At 35.7% G+C, this 18,438-nt stretch overlaps 3 protein-coding genes across 4 annotated transcripts; all 3 read right to left on the bottom strand.

The window, feature by feature from the left end:
• Positions 1 to 1,076: 1,076 nt before the first annotated feature.
• On the bottom strand, positions 1,077 to 3,415 carry LOC120016270 (CASP-like protein 4A3). Its single transcript, XM_038868958.1, has 3 exons — positions 2,794 to 3,415; positions 2,356 to 2,491; positions 1,077 to 1,519 (listed from the first exon to the last, which is right to left on the bottom strand). Exons 1-3 carry the CDS (start codon positions 3,336 to 3,338, stop codon positions 1,334 to 1,336), a joined length of 867 nt encoding a protein of 288 aa, XP_038724886.1. The 5' UTR covers positions 3,339 to 3,415; the 3' UTR covers positions 1,077 to 1,333.
• Positions 3,416 to 4,544: 1,129 nt separating this feature from the next.
• LOC120016267 (protein EXECUTER 2, chloroplastic) lies at positions 4,545 to 11,361 on the bottom strand. Of its 2 annotated transcripts, XM_038868953.1 has the most exons (11): positions 10,841 to 11,359; positions 9,384 to 9,500; positions 9,240 to 9,305; positions 7,998 to 8,104; positions 7,847 to 7,928; positions 6,757 to 7,446; positions 6,171 to 6,297; positions 5,923 to 6,086; positions 5,731 to 5,805; positions 5,100 to 5,192; positions 4,545 to 4,956 (listed from the first exon to the last, which is right to left on the bottom strand). In XM_038868953.1, the coding sequence occupies exons 1-11, from the start codon at positions 11,147 to 11,149 to the stop codon at positions 4,855 to 4,857; spliced, it is 1,932 nt and encodes a 643-aa protein (XP_038724881.1). In that variant the 5' UTR covers positions 11,150 to 11,359; the 3' UTR covers positions 4,545 to 4,854. The 2 variants fall into 2 exon arrangements, with proteins under 2 accessions (XP_038724881.1, XP_038724882.1); XM_038868954.1 differs by lacking the exons at positions 4,545 to 4,956; positions 5,100 to 5,192 and adding an exon at positions 5,271 to 5,422 and having other exon boundaries at positions 10,841 to 11,361.
• Positions 11,362 to 12,318: 957 nt separating this feature from the next.
• On the bottom strand, positions 12,319 to 15,028 carry LOC120016135 (polyamine oxidase 1-like). The gene is made up of 9 exons (XM_038868756.1): positions 14,910 to 15,028; positions 14,581 to 14,827; positions 14,338 to 14,493; positions 14,013 to 14,256; positions 13,782 to 13,925; positions 13,362 to 13,511; positions 12,975 to 13,229; positions 12,764 to 12,845; positions 12,319 to 12,663 (listed from the first exon to the last, which is right to left on the bottom strand). The coding sequence occupies exons 1-9, from the start codon at positions 15,010 to 15,012 to the stop codon at positions 12,545 to 12,547; spliced, it is 1,500 nt and encodes a 499-aa protein (XP_038724684.1). The 5' UTR covers positions 15,013 to 15,028; the 3' UTR covers positions 12,319 to 12,544.
• Between the last annotated feature and the right edge of the window lie 3,410 nt (positions 15,029 to 18,438).

The raw sequence follows: 18,438 nt of genomic DNA, 5'->3' as shown, positions 1-18,438 counted from the left end.
TCCAGACAACTAGCCCAACTATCCTGATACATCGAGAATTCGTGCAAGTTTTGGCCGTCATCATCCGGCAAACCAGCCATGATTTTCGGTTTGGTATGTCAAAAAAACCAGATACCTAAGTAGAGTCCAAATGCTTTAGTAGTCTAATAATGGATCAAATTATATCAAATCAGAACAAAATCACATAAAGCCAATTGATTAATGAACAATAAAGGTGTTAAGATTGACATATGTAATTATTGATTGAATGAATCACTAATTTAAGTCAGACTAACCGTACACACACACATATATATATATATATGGTGAAGGGAATAGAATCATTTGCTTGCAAGAAATTTGAGTAAAAGAAAAGAAGATATGGGTGTGGTCTGACAAAAGAATATTTGTCATTTAGTTCAAATTTGAAAGGTATGCAGACTAACATGGCTGATGGAGGATTCCACGTGAACTCCTTTCACATTTCGTGTAAATGGAAATAACAATTTAACCGATCTTTTGGTTTAGGATGTCTTATCCCTAGCTTATTTGTACGCACAAGATTTCATGTGCATCATATGAATATGTGGAATCCATGAATCTATTTGAATCTTATGTGTCACACTCAATAATTAGGATCAAGACAGAGCTGACCATTAGGCAAAGCAACCAAACCACAGGCTTTGGGTACTAGACCGGTTCAGGGCGCCAAATTCTTTTTATTACCAAACCTATTAACCCAACACAGAATCTATAGTACCCTACAAGTCCAACCAAAAATAAACACTGACTTCCACTCTCCCTCTACTCTTCCTCATTGAATATCGCAAATAAGTATCATCTCACTTTGTATCTTTTTTTTTTAATAGGACATTACTTTACCGTGCCGCTTTGAACAACAAAGTGGCTAGGGTCGGCCTTGATTGAGATAAATGAAATACCTGTTGGGATATTTATTATTTTCGTGATGATTATCCAGAAAACTGAAAAGATGAGCCGAACACGGACCATTTGGCAGTGTCATAAGAAACTGGCTACAAAATACACTTAACACAAACGCAAAGAATGTTGACAGAGGTTGAATCCATTTCATTAGCTTCTCTTCCAATCCTAACATTCTTCAATCATGGCATTTGAAACGAACAAGTAAATATACATGTAGAAGAAAATCCGAATATAAATGGTACATTTACTCCAGTAAGAAATAAGTGAAAAGAAACAAGTCAAAACGAGCAAAGTCCGGAGACTGCTTGATATTAAACCTGCTTATGTACAATATTAAAAAAATGATGTGCAATGGCATTATCTTGTTTTATTTTCAAGCAACTAATTTACACTCCTTGCTCAAAAGGAGTTATGCGGTGAATAGGTTGTAACCAGAGATGAGGGAGCTCAAGGCAAAGGCCAAAAACGCTAAGAAGGCCATCGCGACTGATGCACTAGCCATCTCAGTGAACTCATCTTTGCCCCAATTAGATTGCCAGTCATCAACTCGTGTTGCAGCTGATGAAGATGATGATATCAGGAGATATGCCAATATCTGCCAGTTTGGAGAACAAGCAAATATTCAGTTTCAGGAAACATACAATTTATTTTAAATATTGTGGCCCTTTGAGTGCAATGCATAATCTCAAGTGTTTGGCCGCCTAGCTTGAAATGATGCAAACTCAACCATCTAGGATACTGACACTATCCTTCAAACCAGAACCGAGCTTTCAGATTCTATTTAGATGCTGACACTATCTATCCAAATTCATATATAAATGACGGTCGGACAAGAGGGAAGGACGAAGTACTTGATATGGACAACATAGTACAAAGATCCAACATGTAAATCCAAAACAGCACATACGAGAGCAAAATTTTCCCAAAAAAAGGTATAGGGACTAATTTAGACTAATATTTAAACCCGCCATTGTTAAGTACTAATGGCATTGTGCAGCTGTTAAGGATGGACTAGTTCCAGCGATTGATGATTATAAAGTAACCATTTTATGTACTTCCAAATACTGAAATCACCAAAGTCAAACAGAGGAATTATTAGCCATGAGAAACTAGCAGCTAAGAAAAATTATGGTCAACCCCTTAAATTGGGCCAGTGAAGAAACATGCCCAATATTACAACCCAATCACCTATAGTGTAGCACAGGCCAAACTAGTAAGGCAAAGAATTATATCCCCTCTCAACACCACAGTTACAATTGATTACTGAACAGAGAAGTGCACTATCAACAAAAGTATTTCAATGAACACAGTGCTCTAGATAATTTGCATAATTCAGATAATTGCCATGAAGTGAACTAACTGCTGACTCGAACAAAAGATAAAAATAGTAACCACCATCTTAAAACAGACATTGAAATCTAAAACACTTGCCTGATCCATGAAGAAATTGAACTGTCGACGAAGATGGTGGCGTAACAAATGTTTCCCATTGGCTAGATTATAGGCCAGATCATAAGCTTGAAACCCCGAATATGCAAACCCAATAACATTCATGGACAAGGAATACCTGTTGTCAAATAATAATTCATGATCACATCAAACCTCTTCCAGAATTATATTATGCATATGGACACAAAGTAAGATGCCAAAATTAACATATTGAAAAGATGATAAATCGAATCATTCTTGGATTTATCTACATATTGTTAGAGAAAATATCGTAAAAGAAGTAAACTAGTCTATTTGTAAATATACCATATTAACATCAACTGAGTCGAGACTGTAAATCAAAGACATGAATGAAAAATCCCATATGAAGTCAAGACTGATAATTTACTATTGTTTGTACAGAGAAGAAGAGTATAAGACCTGTATTCTTTGTAGCGATCGAAGGAATCGCCACTCCAACCCTGAGTCTTATCTGCAGCCATAACAGAGAACGAAATCAAGCACAAAACAACCTCACTAATTCTAAACCCTAGCTCTGCCATCTTCAGCCTATCTTCTCTTATCGATGTCCTCGGTACAGAACTCGTCGTATCAAACCTCCCATCCCCTACCGCGTGCCCCACTCTCGTCGCCGTCGCTGGACCATCCTCCTTCACCGCTCTATTGAACACCATTGGTGGCTGCGACTGAGGCAGCCGCTTTTCCCCCGCCGGCTGAAAAGGGGACGGATGCGGGGAGAACTGGGTGTACTTGTCGAAGGAGACGATAGCCTTAGAGTTATCCGGAGGAGGCTTCTCCGGTGATGCGATTGGGGATGCATAGGGAGGGGTGTCAGTCGGATCACCCTGGTCAGATTGAAGAGGTGAATGGAATCGGAGAGGCGATTCGAGGTGACTCTGCGATTCGGAATTGGAGGAAGACGATCGTTTCATGTTGTGGTTTTGCAGTCCGGTTTTGGGTTCCATTGCTTTTCTCGGGAATTTAACTGGACAAAAGCCCAAAAAGGAAAAGCAATTAAGCAAATCAATGAAGAAGTGGAAAGTGGGAAGTGCCAGTGCGGGATTTTAAACTTGGAGTTTACAATCCTGTGTGCAAATTCCTATGGGATTGCATGAATCACACGTCAAATATGAATCACGCCTTCTTGATTGCTGTTCAGCTCGATCTCTCTGATGGACATGTCAGTCGACTATTGGTTTACACATGGACCGGCCCAATACTCCTCAAATCACATATGCGCCACGTAAGAGCAATTGCATGGTTCCATTTTGTTGGGTCAACAAAAAACAATATTGGGTCTTACCTAAGTTAAGTCAAACACGTCTTTCAATATAGCCATATTAACAAAACATAAATTCTCATACATTTTTTCTTCCCACCCAACATGGAGGCCAACAAATTCTCTTTCCCTTCATATTGTCCACAATAAAACTACACTAAAACACCAAAACACAAAATCTCATACGTATTTATTAGCCCAGACAAAATAATATAATTACAAGTGCTCTTAATAATCCGCAAACCAATGAAATTGATCGATTGGCAACCGAATCATCTCTCGTTGGTATAAAAACTTTTATTTAATAGTTATCAGATTATATTTTTAATTTTTTTTTGCAAAAGGGAATCAAACTTCATATCTTATGCAAGTTAACGAAATGTTTTGAATTTATAATAATCTGAAAGTTAGAAATTTCAAACTGAAGAAGATTTTATTTTCTTGAGGTAGCAAAGCTTTCACTTTACAAAAGTAAAAGGTTTCTTTTAGCTTTCTTTGGTAGTGGGCGACCCTTAGGTGTGCCAATGGCACAAATTCCTTTCCTTTTTCCCCTTCTTTTTTTTTTGGGCTAAAGTCCTAAACTAGATTCCTCTTTCACAGTTGGGTTGCATTTGTGCTTATAGAGACAATCTTATCAAACATATTGTATGATGATGTATCTAGAGCACCATATTTTGGTACTCTGGTGAATACTTACAATAAAAAAATAATAAAAAAACCCAACTTTGGAAGTGAAAAGCAACTTCTTGATCACAACCCTCTTGCTTTGAACAAGGGACCTGCATTGTTTTTTTTCTTTCTTTTTCCATGAACAAAGACCTATTCAACCAAATATTATTTACATGTCATTATATTCATATAAGGACTACCAAAAAGTCTTTAATGGAGTTACTTTTCAGCAAGTGATCAAAATCAGTATACTAATAATTGGGAGAGATTGTTCTAAGTTTGCCTCACTGCTATAAGTACATCTTTATTTAGTTTACTCGCCAAAAAGATTTACAAGGAAGTTATAAAAAGTGAATGAAGATGGTATATGGAGGCATACAAGGAAACAAAAATGCTCCTCAAAACACAAAAATCAAAATAAAACTACAGGTTACAAAGGTTTATAGATAACCCTATTCTCAGCATAAGAAGCTCGACATCCGGCTGTATCAAAGGGATATAACAAATTGCTTGAGCGGTATAACAAACATGGCTTACTCGGGTAGTTTCAACCGGTTGAAGAGCACCAGGAAACTTTGCTCAGGGACAACGTACAAGAAACCTAGATCTGCACCTTTGACGTAAGGTCCAATGGTCTTCAAATTCGGAAACAGGGATTGAAAATCAGACAAGAATTCAGTAAAATTAGTCAAGTTGTAATCTTTTATCGGGTTTAGTAAAGAAGAGCAGCAAAACTACAGGACATTTTTTTGGGATATGCTTTAGACCAAGTCGTTACCTTGCCACTCAGTTGGAGAAGTTCACCATCTACCCAACGTGGATTCCGGAACCCAAATTCTGCTATCCTTCCCTGACCCTTGTAGCTAGCAACCTGCGAAAAAGAGTTCTCAAAATCATTTGCATAGAATGAGGCAAATGTATTGACGCAGACAACTCAGATTTTAATAATTCAATGCACAGGTGCTTGCCATAGAGATTCGGCTTTTTGTTTCAGAGAATTTCTTTACTACTGTTTTGGTGGACTAGTGCATTTTAAAACATCAAGAGCCAATTCACCAGGAGCCAGAAATTCACATTTCAGCTTACTCCAACTCAATTTGCCTGCAATATCAAGATAACTTCTGAAGGAACTTTTGAGGGAACAAAAAATCACAAGTTGACTCTTCCTCTAAACCAATAAGGCCGGTCACTCTTAACAACATCTATTTTTCAAAACTACGTGGCCCTCGCACAATTTATCGCCTTCTGTTTTCCGTTTTATTTTGTGCACTCTAGTCCTCAGCAAAGCAAAGCAATTGAACCATAAGTAGCCCAAATCAAGGGTGGGTACCTTTACCATACAAATGGGTAGAATCATTAGAACATACTTTTTTCAGCACGATGCAGAGGGAAAGAAGTAATAGACTTACCACTCCCAATTCATCTGGATACATTCCACGGTTGGAATTGCGACTGCCTTTCCCAATTTTGGCACGGAAAGTGACCTAAAATTCCCACTGTATCGATTAGCACAAATTTTGCATTACATGCTCATAAACTGAACAAGAGACTATGCAAAGTAGTCCACCAGCACTACAGTCAAGAAAGCAGAAGATACAAACCTCGCCCGCGGGGACATTAAGATCCCCAGTCAACTTCACAGCCTCAACATACTCAAAAAACTCCACATCTGAAGAAGCGTCTTCCACACCATTCCAGTGACCAAATTTACGTCTCAATTGTACTATCTCAGTGCCATAAGGGCCAAATGCACCAACGTATAGACCTGTACTTGAACCAAGAGGTTTTTACCCTTCTGTTTTTAACTACTTCAGCCATAAGAAAGAAAAGAATCTAAAAGCATACTCACCATCAAAGGGATCTAAATTCCCGTCAGAGGTCATGATTCGACTAAAAGTTGTATTTTCTGATAGTCTGTTTCGCTTCTGCGCCTGGCTAACAGCAAGCTTGACTATTTCACGCACATTTTTCGAAACCTAAGAAAAAAATTAATCAGTATAGCAACAAGCAAAGAAATATTATGGAAATAGGCAGAAAGATCTCTGATGCTGGAGAAACTAGGGAAACAAAGACTATATCATATGTTAAACTTCATTTATTGAAGTAATTTATTAAATGCCAGAGAAAATGCAATACTTGTTGGGGTTTATAACAAAATTTATGTTGCTATAAAAGTGAAAATCTCAAGTTCAATCACTTATCTTTAAATAAAAAAGAAAACTGAAATACCACAAAAGATAAAGCTTCTTGACATTAACAAGTGGAAAATAATAGAAAACCAAGTCTGTTATGTTTCAATAAAAATCTTGTACATAATAAGTTATATCAACAAAAATGAAATGGAGAATAATTGTGTCAAATTCTGGATTATGATATTTCTCAAAAATATTAATGTTCTTGTTTAATGCCGTCAATGCATTAGATCTTAACATCACCTTTGAAGAAACTTTGTCAGCTCCCCAAAATGCCTTGGCAACTTCAGGAGGCATTAGCTCTGAAACACCTTGAGCAGCTATAGCTGCCACTTTCACCCTGGATGCTTTACTTTCAATGTTGTCACTTTCTAGACTTCTCTTGGGAACATGCAAGATGAACGACTCTCTCTCCATATTTCTAATCTCTGCTGGAACTCGTGTGTACTCTTCCTTGGAAGGAGAATCATCAGTATTATGTACAACTCCACCAATAAACAGCTTTGTATCCAAATCTTTGCCATCTTCTGAGGCATGGCTAACTTCCTCCAAATCAATCCCATCAGGTTGAACGTCTTCTAAATTTATAGGTTCATCATTGGAATCCTCATCAGACACAGTTGTCTCATCGCCTTCTTGCAACAACTGCTTCATTGAATCATTATCCTCTAGCACATCCTCAGTGACATTGATGTTCATGACTTTTAATTTCAATCCTGGAATTTTATCTTTAAGAAAATTGATTACACTCTTTATCCCTTCCTCTGTAGCTTCCTCAATGTGTATGCCCTTCTCATCACTCTCTGCCTTAACTCCACTTTCCTGTACATCAACAACAGATGCATTCTCAGCTTCAGGAGTCGATGGGCTTTTTGTCGATTTAGAGCTTATGGAGCTTGTCGACCTTCCTTTGACTTGTTGCAAATATACCACCTGTAAACAGAAGTAATATTGCACTCACTTCCGTGAAATTTATAAGAGAATTTTAGGCTATCATGTTTAGAAAGGGATACAGTGTTACAAGGGAAATAAAACCACATATCCCATTTAGAAATTAAATACAAATTGACTAAGCCCAAGAAAATCCTACCAAAATGTGCTGATGAGTTCACATTTTTAGTTTAAGGTTGAAAACATTTATCGATCAAATCACCTTTTGCAACAGTTCGAAAATATTTCACGTGTAATCAATTTTCTTAAAGATGAAATTCCAGGATCAAAATTCTGAGAATGTGTAGGTATACTGACTAACTGTTCATCATCAAGACAGATAAATTTGAAAATGATTAACTTCAAAAAAAAGCTACCGTCCAAAGGAGCACTTAAGCTTTACCTGCATAACATATGTTTCATCTGAATCTTTGACCACAAAAATTTCGAACAGTGGAGTCCCTGGAGATGCAGTGACCAACTGTCTGCAGAAAACATTAGTTACGAATGCACTCAAGTATTTTAAACATTAATCTTTACACAAGGTCTCTTACCTGGGACTGTAACTCCTGCCAACAAATCTGCCCATACCAGGTGTAATGCGTACTAGTGTGCCAAAGGGATCATCAGTGTCCTTTGAGTAGCCCACCCACCAACCAACCTGCTCACACATAAAACAACTTAGAGGAGTCTTGAAATTCTCATCCGCGTGTCCACTAAGTGAGGCCGCTCATAATTTTACCAATCAAGAAACATCGAATCAAGTACCTTCTAAGTCTGAAGCTATTTAACAAGTACTAATTATGTACTTGCAAAAATACTTATCAAATCATAAGCAATGGTTCAGACACCTCACCAGAAATATTTTATGCAAACAGCAAAAGGGCCCACCATTCAGAACATATATTTACCAAACAAAAGCATGGCAGGAGTTTTGATTCACATAAATAATGCGACATTTAAAAACAAGCAACTGAATATACTTCTCAAAGTGTGTTCATTTCTATTGAGCAAATGAAGTCAGGACCATATTCATATTCTTGACTAGCAGAACAAATGTGAATCAAAGCAACAGTATATGTGAGGCAACATTGGTAGAAATGTAGAACTCATTTTATAGGATTGCCACTGGATGTTTAGAGTAATGAATATCCGATGTGCATTTTCCCTGAATACTCAGAGATCTTTGATGCTGCTTTGCCTACCTTTTTCTCATTTCTCTTATTCTTTGCTCCTTCCATCTTGTTTTAGTTACAAAAGGGCATGCCTCTGTCCAAATGATGGTTAGGCATCCATCAAATTTGTAAAACTTTCCACCTAACTTTTGAATGACTGAGAAGCATCAATCCAACACAAATTTGATTGCAGAGTATCAAGTTCGAAGATCATTAAGAAGATACTACCCTGAAAAGTCCAAATACCTTCTGGCTTATGGTTGGGTACTGTAGTGTCTTCAAGCAATGGCTTAGGCTTCTGTCAATGGCAAATGATGATAAATCCTAAATGTATGACAATCATAACCAATCTATTGAGTATAACAGTTCAGATAACTGTGCCTTTCCAGATAAATCTCAAATAAGCACCTTTTAAGTCTCCCACGGTGTAGCGACCAGAAATTTTTTATCACATTAGCCACTTATCTTTTAATCATAGTACCTCAATCATTCTTTGTAATTGCACATTCTAAGAAAGGGTAATAAAAGTAAAAAGATTTGCACAAAATCATGAGAAGTTCAGTAGAAACTGGAAAAAGGAAGACAATTAAAGATAACAGCCAGTAGAGGTACGAGAATTACCAATCCACTTCCCGTATGCTTGCACAACTTTGATGCATCATGGTATCGCTCTTCATCTATAGCACTCTGTAGACGAACAAAAGATTAATAACTAAAGTTTATAAAAGCAATCTAAACATCTAGAAAGTTGGATGGAGATCTGACCTTCAACTGACACATTATTTCAGCCACACTATCATTCGAATTAGCCTCCGTAATAGCCGTTTTCAACTTTCCAGCTTCTTGAAAGTCCTCTTTTTCAATTGCATCTTCAAGTTGAAACTGAGAAAATGATTTCAGTCAGACAAACGAAAGTTTATCTAGTTTATTTATTCACCCTAGAGTTTGGATGAATCTCTAATTATTCTATATTAGGTAACCTCTAAGCACTAACCAGCTACAATAATATATTACAGTACATCCAGCTCAATCAGACATTATGATAAATACATGCTGACAATAGACTATGCAGGTGTTCTGATCAGTGGAGACCGGAGAAAGACATATTTCTAAAGCAATCAGATTGCAATTGCAGAATGATTTTCCGTAGCTCTCCACAATGAGATATATCTCTATGATTTAAATAACATTAAAAAGACGCCCCAACCTAGAAGAATAATTCAAATGGCATGCAAGTAAATGTTGATTGACAGATTTCTAATAAATGGCTAAAGCCAGAACACTATGGAAGAAAAAAAAAAGTAACGATCTAACCATAAAATGTAAGCTTCCAAAGCAGTGAACTCTAGTTATTGGCACCCAAAATGAATAGTATAATTAGCAACACGTTTAGTTCAAGTCTAAAGTTTTCTGAAGTCAACTGCCCTTGCAACCTAAAACATTTAAAGAGGATTATCTTGTAAAGCATGGATGAAGCAATTTCATTCAACCTTTACTTGAAAAGCATATCTAAGTCATCTGCTCCTAATGCCTTTCCACGGTTTGGAAATGAACCAAATAAACAACAAAGCACCTTGCTTCTCAAATTGCAGCATCAAATTACAGGTAGAACATTCTCATAAAAATTGATTCTAACAGCACATAATTGCCAATCTGTTTCAATCCAATTTCCAAATAAATAACCACAACCAAAACATTAATAGTTTACAGTATAGTCTACAGCATGGTAGTGAGGAAAAAAAATCAACCATCAACAATAACTACTAGGAAGTTGCTACTGAATGATAAGTAGCTGATACGAAAATAAGCCTCTACCAATAAAAGCTCCAAACAATCAATCAGTGTTGATAGTAAGATCAAAACGAAAGGGAAAAAAAAAAGCTGTTAACTTTATGGTCAACTAAAAGAGACATGTTACTGAGATTCGAAAGTTCCCCATTACCTTAAAAAAAAACTCCGAGATCTATAAATTCGATTGAATCATTTTTGTGTGAACTCAACCAATATTTAATCAACTTCTCAACAGCTTCAATAAATTCAATAATAATGCAAACTTCTCTCTTAAACTCCCTTAAGACAGAAAAATCACAGTGAGACAGACATAAACGACCATCTTCAACAAACTATAGCAATTGGGAAGAATTTTGTTTCTCAAAGAAAAACATGACCCAGCAAAATTAAGAGATTAACACAGAGAGAGAGAGAGAAGAACAAATTAGTACCCTGAGAACAGAGGTAAAGCTCTCAGCCTGCTCAATTTCAGAGAAGTGGCGGGTCCATCGATTCCAATCCCAATCCAAACACGAGGAAGAAGTAGTTGTCTCCGGAGTGCTTTGATTACCGCTGCAAAGGCAACCCAAACTTGGGTTTCTACGGGTTTTATTAGGAGATAAAGAAGGAAGAGAGCAACCCAAACCTAAAACAAAGTTCAGATTATTGGGTTTATTGGCTAAGAAATCAATACAACAAAAGGGCCTGAGCTGGGGTAACGATGCTGCTTGAGTGATGCCCCATGCATTTACACCTATCATCTCCCTCTCCGCTCTCAGTGTCTTGTGTTTGGGAGGCCTTTCAACGTTAACTGGGACTACCCAAAAACTTGTGTTCTGATAATATGCGAGATGGATAACTTCGAACCTGACTAAAATATCCCAGATCTGCTTGATGGGTCCTTCAGAGATTTTTGTGATACATCAAGCGGACTACAATTTTTAACCTAAACAAAATCATGGAGCGGTAAGGATACCGATACCGTCTATTTCTCCTCCATTGCCTTAACAACTGGCCTTATCTAAGAAAAAAAAAAAAAGGCATTTCTCGGTCTCTATTACAAAAGAAAATGACATCCCGTGGATATGCTTGATTATGCCTAATTGTTAATTGAGTGGGTTATGACTAAAAATACATGAAAATTAAAGCTCAATTTTCTGTCTTTCATGGGATGGTTAGATTACTTTTAGGCTCAATTTGCCACCATAACCATTATATCGTTATGGTTTATTATTTACTTCAACCGTAACGTGATGATATATGACTAGTGACATGTATTTACAAGGAAGACGTTTTTATATAGAAACTTAAATGGACGGTTTTATATTTTAGGGATGATTTTGCATTTCCCCACCCTTTCAAGATTATAGTCGGCCCTAGTGATCATCAACTTTGATTTTGAAGAAATATATTGGAAACCCTTAAGAGTTTCTCTCAAATCTGATAGATTCTAGTGCATTTTCTTTGACTAAACGTTTGTTTGATATTTTTTGTTGTTTCCGCATGCGTCATAATGATTGTTAATTGATTGAAAATATTGACAAACCGAAAAGAAATTTTATATAACCGAGAAAGCTAATGAGTAACGTCGCTTCATGGCCCATCGTCACTTCTTTCGATTCGGGAAAGCTTTGCGGGTTCAATTGAAGTTTTTAGGAATTTCAAAAACGATCGACAATTAGACAAGCAAGTTTAGTACTCTGAACTTATAATCTCCTCTTTCAATCTCTTATATTAAGAGGAGATTTTTTAATATAATATGGAAATCGCAGCCACAATCGTTTGAATGTGCACTTAATAAACTTATTAGTCAAAAACTAGACGTGTCAAGCGAGTACATGGTAATTATATGTAAAGGGTTTAGATAGAAATCGAACGCACAAACTTTTAAAAGAGAAGGCTCCTTCTTTGTTAAATGGACTGGTTTTATTGATGTGGATAATACAACAACTAACACAAGAACACACAGACCGACAACAACCATAGACTAAGTAAGCAATCGGGAGGTTGGAGGCCAACACCAGACAGAAACCAGACCTCTCCACCAGCACCTACGTCTTACACACAACTAACAACTTAGATCACTTTATTGAGCGAGAATATCAGCCACAACATAAACCTAGAAGCCCAGCCCATTGTTCAGATACATAACCATCTTATTTCGGCCCATATGCTTTTCGACCCATTTGCACCTTTGGAGCAGTTTGCAAGGTCTTAAACCCTCTGCATGATTTCTTCTTGATGCAGTTGATCACATCATTTGCAGTTCTAATACCTGCAATTAACAATTAGCACATGATTAATTAATTAATTAATTGAACACACCAACACCGCATATGACTTGTCACGTGACAAGAGAGAAAAATAGAACTAACCTTCCAGATAAGCACCACTAACATATCCTATGTATTCTGAACTTAGGTACTCCCCTGTAAAATAGATCGGACCAATAGGCGCCTATACATCCACAAACAAAAATTAAAAATAAAAAAAGTCATTAATATTTTAATTAGTCAAACCTACCATAAATATAATCATATATTATATAGTTTTTGATTAATTTTATTTTGGTTGATTAATGATTACCCCTAATTGATCATGACTTTTTTCGTTGAATCGACTGGGCCAATTTGCGTAGGTACCCCTGTAGAGCCTGTGACTCCACCATCTAGGTACCAAAATATCTTCTGGATATGGAATGTCATTTCCAAACATTTTCTTGAGCACTGCCATGATCTCTGCTAAAGTTTCATTATCTGATTGTTGCTCTATCCTCTTTGACTCGACATTTGTCACTGTCACGAACAATATGTTTGATCCTGGAATCTCATTCTCCAAATGCTGTCACAACAAAAAAAGAATGTTCAAATAAACTAGCAAACCACATAAAATTTGTTATATATATGTTTATATATATATATATATATATATATATATATATATATATATATATATATATATATATATAAGTACCTGCCAAATTGGATAATATCCACGATTTTCATGAGCATAAAGGAAGAACTCTGTTCCGGGACCAATAGGCCAGAAAGTGTAAGGGAATTTCAAGAATATTTTGGTGTACACTGCCATGTTGAAATCTGAAATTGCCACTTTTTTCCACACCTGAATCATATTATTTGGACAAAAATAAAATTATTAAGGAAATGAAAACAAAGGAATTATGTACGTGTTCACGTTAAAACTAATATCCCACATCATATTGACATAACCAATCGAATGTTATATAAACAAATGATAGCTTTCTCGGCTTTAAAACCAATGACAATTGATCATGAAGGACAAATCCGTGACAAAAAATAGACAATATATTTGATATGTTTGGGCTCGGATTTCCTACGGTTCATATAAGCAATATTAATTTCAAACACTCACAGGTAATGTTGGCTTGAAACTAATGAGGTCGCTCTGAAGAACTCCAAGGCTCACAGATAGTATTGCATACTTAGATTTATACACCGATCCATCTTCAATTTTCATTGTGACTCCAGTCTTTGTATATTCGATCTCTCTCACCACCTGCAGCAGCAGTTCACATACATATAGAACTGGGAATATATTGCCATAAATTTGGACATTTTTATGTAATGAAAATATATGTCATACCTTATTTAGTTTGAGCCTAGGATCCGTTATAACTCCATTCTCATTTAACAGGAACTTGTTAGCAAAATAATGAACAACACTTTCAAACCCTCTCGGGTCCGCAACAAAGTATGTATCTTCCCCAAAATCTTCAGATTCACCGCGAGGATACGTGTGCTTCAAGCTTGTGTCTTTTGGTGGCTCTGCATCTTCATAGTCATTGTAGTAGAAATCTATTACCATCTCAAGCGGAGTCGTCGGCACCCTATCGAAATCATTCAAACAAATCAACCATTATTTGTTACTTAAAATTGGAACGATACAGAGAAGTTAAGATGTTAATTACTTGTTGCTGTATAGTCGCTGTGCAGCCAAAATCGACATGTCCACATCCTGCCCCGGAAGCGACGACAACCTTCTCGAAAAGTTTGCGCAAAACTCAGCCTCCGCCGCACCAACATTTACAATTTCTTCCACCAAGTTCTTTGGATACAATCCTCCTCTATAGACCCAGAAAAAGAAAATGTTAAGAAATGTTATCTCCACAATATCATACATATGAATCAAAAAATGATGAAATAATTAATACTCTTGTTTGTAGGTGTTGGATGATATGTTCTCATAATCACTATAGAAGGTCTTGAGTTTAATTTCTTTGCCAATGTCCACCAAAATGTTGGGCTTAGGCCCACCACTGAAAAGCCAATTTGCACCCAGTTCAATTGTATGTCCACTAAACTGGCCTTTACACATCCTCCCGCCAATTCTGTCCGTTCCTTCCAATATCAAGAAATCTCTCACACCAGCGTCATGTAGTGTCTTTGCTGCTAATATTCCTGCATTGTAACAGACACAAAATAGAGACATTCACAATATAATTAAAGGACATGTATATATATATATAGATACAGTGATTACCTGATATTCCAGCTCCGACTATGATCACACTTGGTTCTGCTGCCGATGCATCGGGAGCGATGAAATGGAAGAACAAAGCTAGAATAATTGCCAAGACCCTCATGTTTCTCTTGCTGTATGACTCTGCAAAACTTGTAGTTGTGTGTGACCGTTTATATAGAGCCACAATAAAGCTCAAATGTGATGCAACTGGGAAGGGCTATACCGGGTTAAAGGCTCTTGCGGTAGAAATTATCAAATTATTGCACTGATTGATTGATGAAAAGTAAAGCTATAAACATGCAACTCATTCCATGCTCACCGATTGATTGATATTTGATATTTTTATAAAAAAAATTTCAAAAATCATTTGATAAAGTTACGAAATTATCTATAATCATAAGCCCCTTCTTGCTCCCTCTGACATAAAATGAAGAAAAAAGGAGCATCTACGGTGGGTGCATTTTCAAATACCAGAAATTGCTCTCACTTGATAAATGGAGTGTTAGTCACTCAGTTGCTCATAACAGGCACAATTTAGCATTCGAAAACATCTAGGAATTTTATACATGCTTCATATTTCAAGTGACTCTAATTTGATAAAGAGTAATATTTGTGGGACACACTCGATCAATTAATTGATGTTACATCATTCATTGTCTCTTGCTTATCTTTATTTTCTTTTATTTTTTTCACCTACGGGGGTCCACTCAACCAATTAATATTTGGAGTGTTAGCACAAGAGTGTTCACTGTGGATGCGAGCTGATAAATCTAGCGCTAGATATCTACAATGAACACATTTTAACGTTCCAAAACATATGAAAAATTTACAACTATTTCATATTTTGAGTACTTCCTAGATCATGAGCAGTAAGGATTGTGGGACCCACAAAACCAAATATTTGATGCCACGTTAACACCATTCACGTGTTCAGTACTATTACTAGACAATAAACATTGATTTAAATTTTTTATCATTTGAAGAACACACGAGTTTGGCATGCTAGGGTTTAGGTGTACCTCATTTGTTAGGAAAAGACATTTAGGGACCCTGAAATAGTGCGATGAAACATTACGGTCCCTCGATTTCAGTAAACCTGCGAGTCCCGTAAACATGATTGTGTACGTTTGTCCGCAGATGAGTACGGCTCTATAAACTTTTTTTTTCCCTTAAAACAGAATATTTTGGAAAAGAGTCGATTTCGAACGACGTCTTCTTTTTTATTTATTAAAATTTAAAATTTTCTATTTTTTATAACATTTTTCCAGGGAAAAAGAATGGCCTCTTACTTTCTTTATCACTTTATTTAGAATTATTCCACATGATGGCTCATAAATTTTCAGGTGATAAAAAAGTTTCAAAAATCATTTGATAAAGTCCAAAATTATTTATAACCATGTTGGCCGCCCTTCCTGCTCCCTCAAACCCAAGAGGAAAGAAAAACATAAACATTTATTAATTCACATGGTGAGTACTATATGTTTATGGTTTTAATTATTTGAACAATAGAGGACTACTTTTGCCAGGGGTGGCTCAATTATAAGGCAAAAAAAAAAAAAGGTTATAACATTAAATAAAAAAAATTCAAAAAAAAACAAAACATGTGATTCATGCAAAGATTTATTATGATTTTATTTTAAACCAAAAAAGCAGTTGTCGGCATGACAACCTCTCAGGCTCAGGCCCATCGAGTTTCTAGACTAAACAGGATTGATGCTCAAAATTATCTCTATTATACTCTAAATTATTTAAATATTTATTTATATAATTATTTTTTATTAGTTTAAGTTCAATTTATTTTATAACTACCATAATATAAAATCTGATCATATCTAAATAATAAATTGGTTGAGATTAATATTTTCTTAGAATTATATATATCACGTAAATAGTTATAATATTTACTTTATTCAATATTAGTTTTTTTATTCTTGTTTCAAGAAGATGTAATGTTTTTTTACTAATTTTATATATCATATACTTTTATTTATGATATTAATACTTCATTTTTTTTCTCTTAAACGAAATTTAGTTTATACTTCATCACTATTTAATAATAATTAATAAATTTAATATGCAATTGGGTGAAAGTTGAAACCATTAAATTAAAAAAAAATTCATATGAAAAGACAAAAAAAAAAATTGAGCGTGCCATACATGCCGTAAATTTTGAAAGTATAAAGAAAAGTTAAAATACAAAAGACAAAAGAAATTAATATAGTACTTTACCAGTCCATTAATATGATAGTTTTTTTTTTGGATAAACTATCTAATGCTAGCTTAGAATAATAGATACAACACTTAATTAATTATTATATATATTTGTGTATTTAAAAAATGTTAATTTCACTAATTGTTAACAAAAAAAATGGAGTATACTTTCACGCTTACAAGTTACAAACCCATACGAGAGTTGTTCGGACTGCCAGCACCCAGTGTGACTTTGGCAATTCCTCGTTAGCATTTTCAAAAGTCTTTGAGGCTCAACATATACGAATGGTCAATTTTAAGAAATTTTGCCATAGGATTACTTGGCTTAGATACTATACGTGAAGGCTCTCAAGAAGAGATGGAAAACATGCTCAATCTCATTTGATTGAGTAGTTATTTTCTCCCATGTATAGATCGTTCGTTCCAAAATCCTTGGAGATTGAAAAATAAATAAATTGTTTAAAAATTGTATTGGAAGATGACATTTTTTTAAAAATTGTTTAATATGTCAGGAAACTGTATGTTTCATGCCTCATACGCACCGTTTCACGTGTTCCCCAATCCCCATCCTGTTCTCATTTCTTACTTAACAGTGTCGTTTTACTTCCTCATAACACGACATCGTTTCTCTTATCTTCTGTATGAAAACCGTTGGTTTCTATTTGACAGACAATATTTTTATTCTTTATTATTTTGAATGTTGGTCATCAGGAAGTTGTAATCTTTTTATCTTCTTGTCTTCTTCTTCTTCTTTTGATGTAAGAAGCTAATGTACTGCAAGTCTGCAACTCATTCTCCATGAATTAAAGCTAATCTGTCTATTTGAAATTGCTTCTTCAAAATATTTCAGTTTACGCAGAATCCAGGCAATAGCTTATAGCTCCACTAATTTTTGGTGATGCTTCGACCAAATTGTTTGGAGGACCCATTTGTGAAATCGAAGGTCCATTAAGTTGTTGGGCTTTGGCCCACCAATCTTGTGATCAAATTGGCACCCAACTCAATCGAATGTCCACTAACTTCATAATTCAAGAGCCTTCCGGAGTCTATTTCTCAATGTTATCAGAACCATGAATAGCTCATATCACATTTAATAAATTTATTGGTCAAAAACTAAGTGTGTTAAGTAAGTACATGGCGATTGTATGTACGGGGTTTAGATAGAAATCGAACCCACAAACTCTTAAAAGAGAAGGCTCCTTCCTTATTAAATGGACTTGGTTTATTGATGTGGATAATACAACAACTGACGCAACAAACAGAGACCAACACCAGACAGAAACTAGACCTCTCCAGCAGCACGTACGTTTTACACAGCTTACATTATTTTATTGAA

Source organism: Tripterygium wilfordii, chromosome 15, assembly GCF_013401445.1.
Source record: "Tripterygium wilfordii isolate XIE 37 chromosome 15, ASM1340144v1, whole genome shotgun sequence".
In the NCBI taxonomy this organism is placed as follows: domain Eukaryota; kingdom Viridiplantae; phylum Streptophyta; class Magnoliopsida; order Celastrales; family Celastraceae; genus Tripterygium; species Tripterygium wilfordii.
Note: the sequence above shows the minus strand (reverse complement) of the source record. Positions and strands in the feature narration are given on the sequence as shown.

Bases quoted from the DNA above. Each gene is read 5' to 3' on its own strand.
- LOC120016267 (XM_038868953.1), bottom strand. From the start codon at position 11,149: ATGATAGGTGTAAATGCATGGGGCATCACTCAAGCAGCATCGTTACCC. The intron at 6,087-6,170 runs GTGAGTATGCTT...GTTCAAGTACAG, and splicing joins GAATTTAGATCCCTTTGATG to GTCTATACGTTGGTGCATTT. The intron at 5,806-5,922 runs GTTTGTATCTTC...TGGGAATTTTAG, and splicing joins TTAATGTCCCCGCGGGCGAG to GTCACTTTCCGTGCCAAAAT.
- LOC120016135 (XM_038868756.1), bottom strand. From the start codon at position 15,012: ATGAGGGTCTTGGCAATTATTCTAGCTTTGTTCTTCCATTTCATCGCT. The intron at 14,828-14,909 runs GTAATCACTGTA...GTTACAATGCAG, and splicing joins AGTCGGAGCTGGAATATCAG to GAATATTAGCAGCAAAGACA. The intron at 14,257-14,337 runs GTAATTAACATC...TGATTTCGATAG, and splicing joins CAGCGACTATACAGCAACAA to GGTGCCGACGACTCCGCTTG.
- LOC120016270 (XM_038868958.1), bottom strand. From the start codon at position 3,338: ATGGAACCCAAAACCGGACTGCAAAACCACAACATGAAACGATCGTCT. The intron at 2,492-2,793 runs GTCTTATACTCT...ATTTGACAACAG, and splicing joins GATCGCTACAAAGAATACAG to GTATTCCTTGTCCATGAATG. The intron at 1,520-2,355 runs GCAAGTGTTTTA...CCAAACTGGCAG, and splicing joins TCAATTTCTTCATGGATCAG to ATATTGGCATATCTCCTGAT.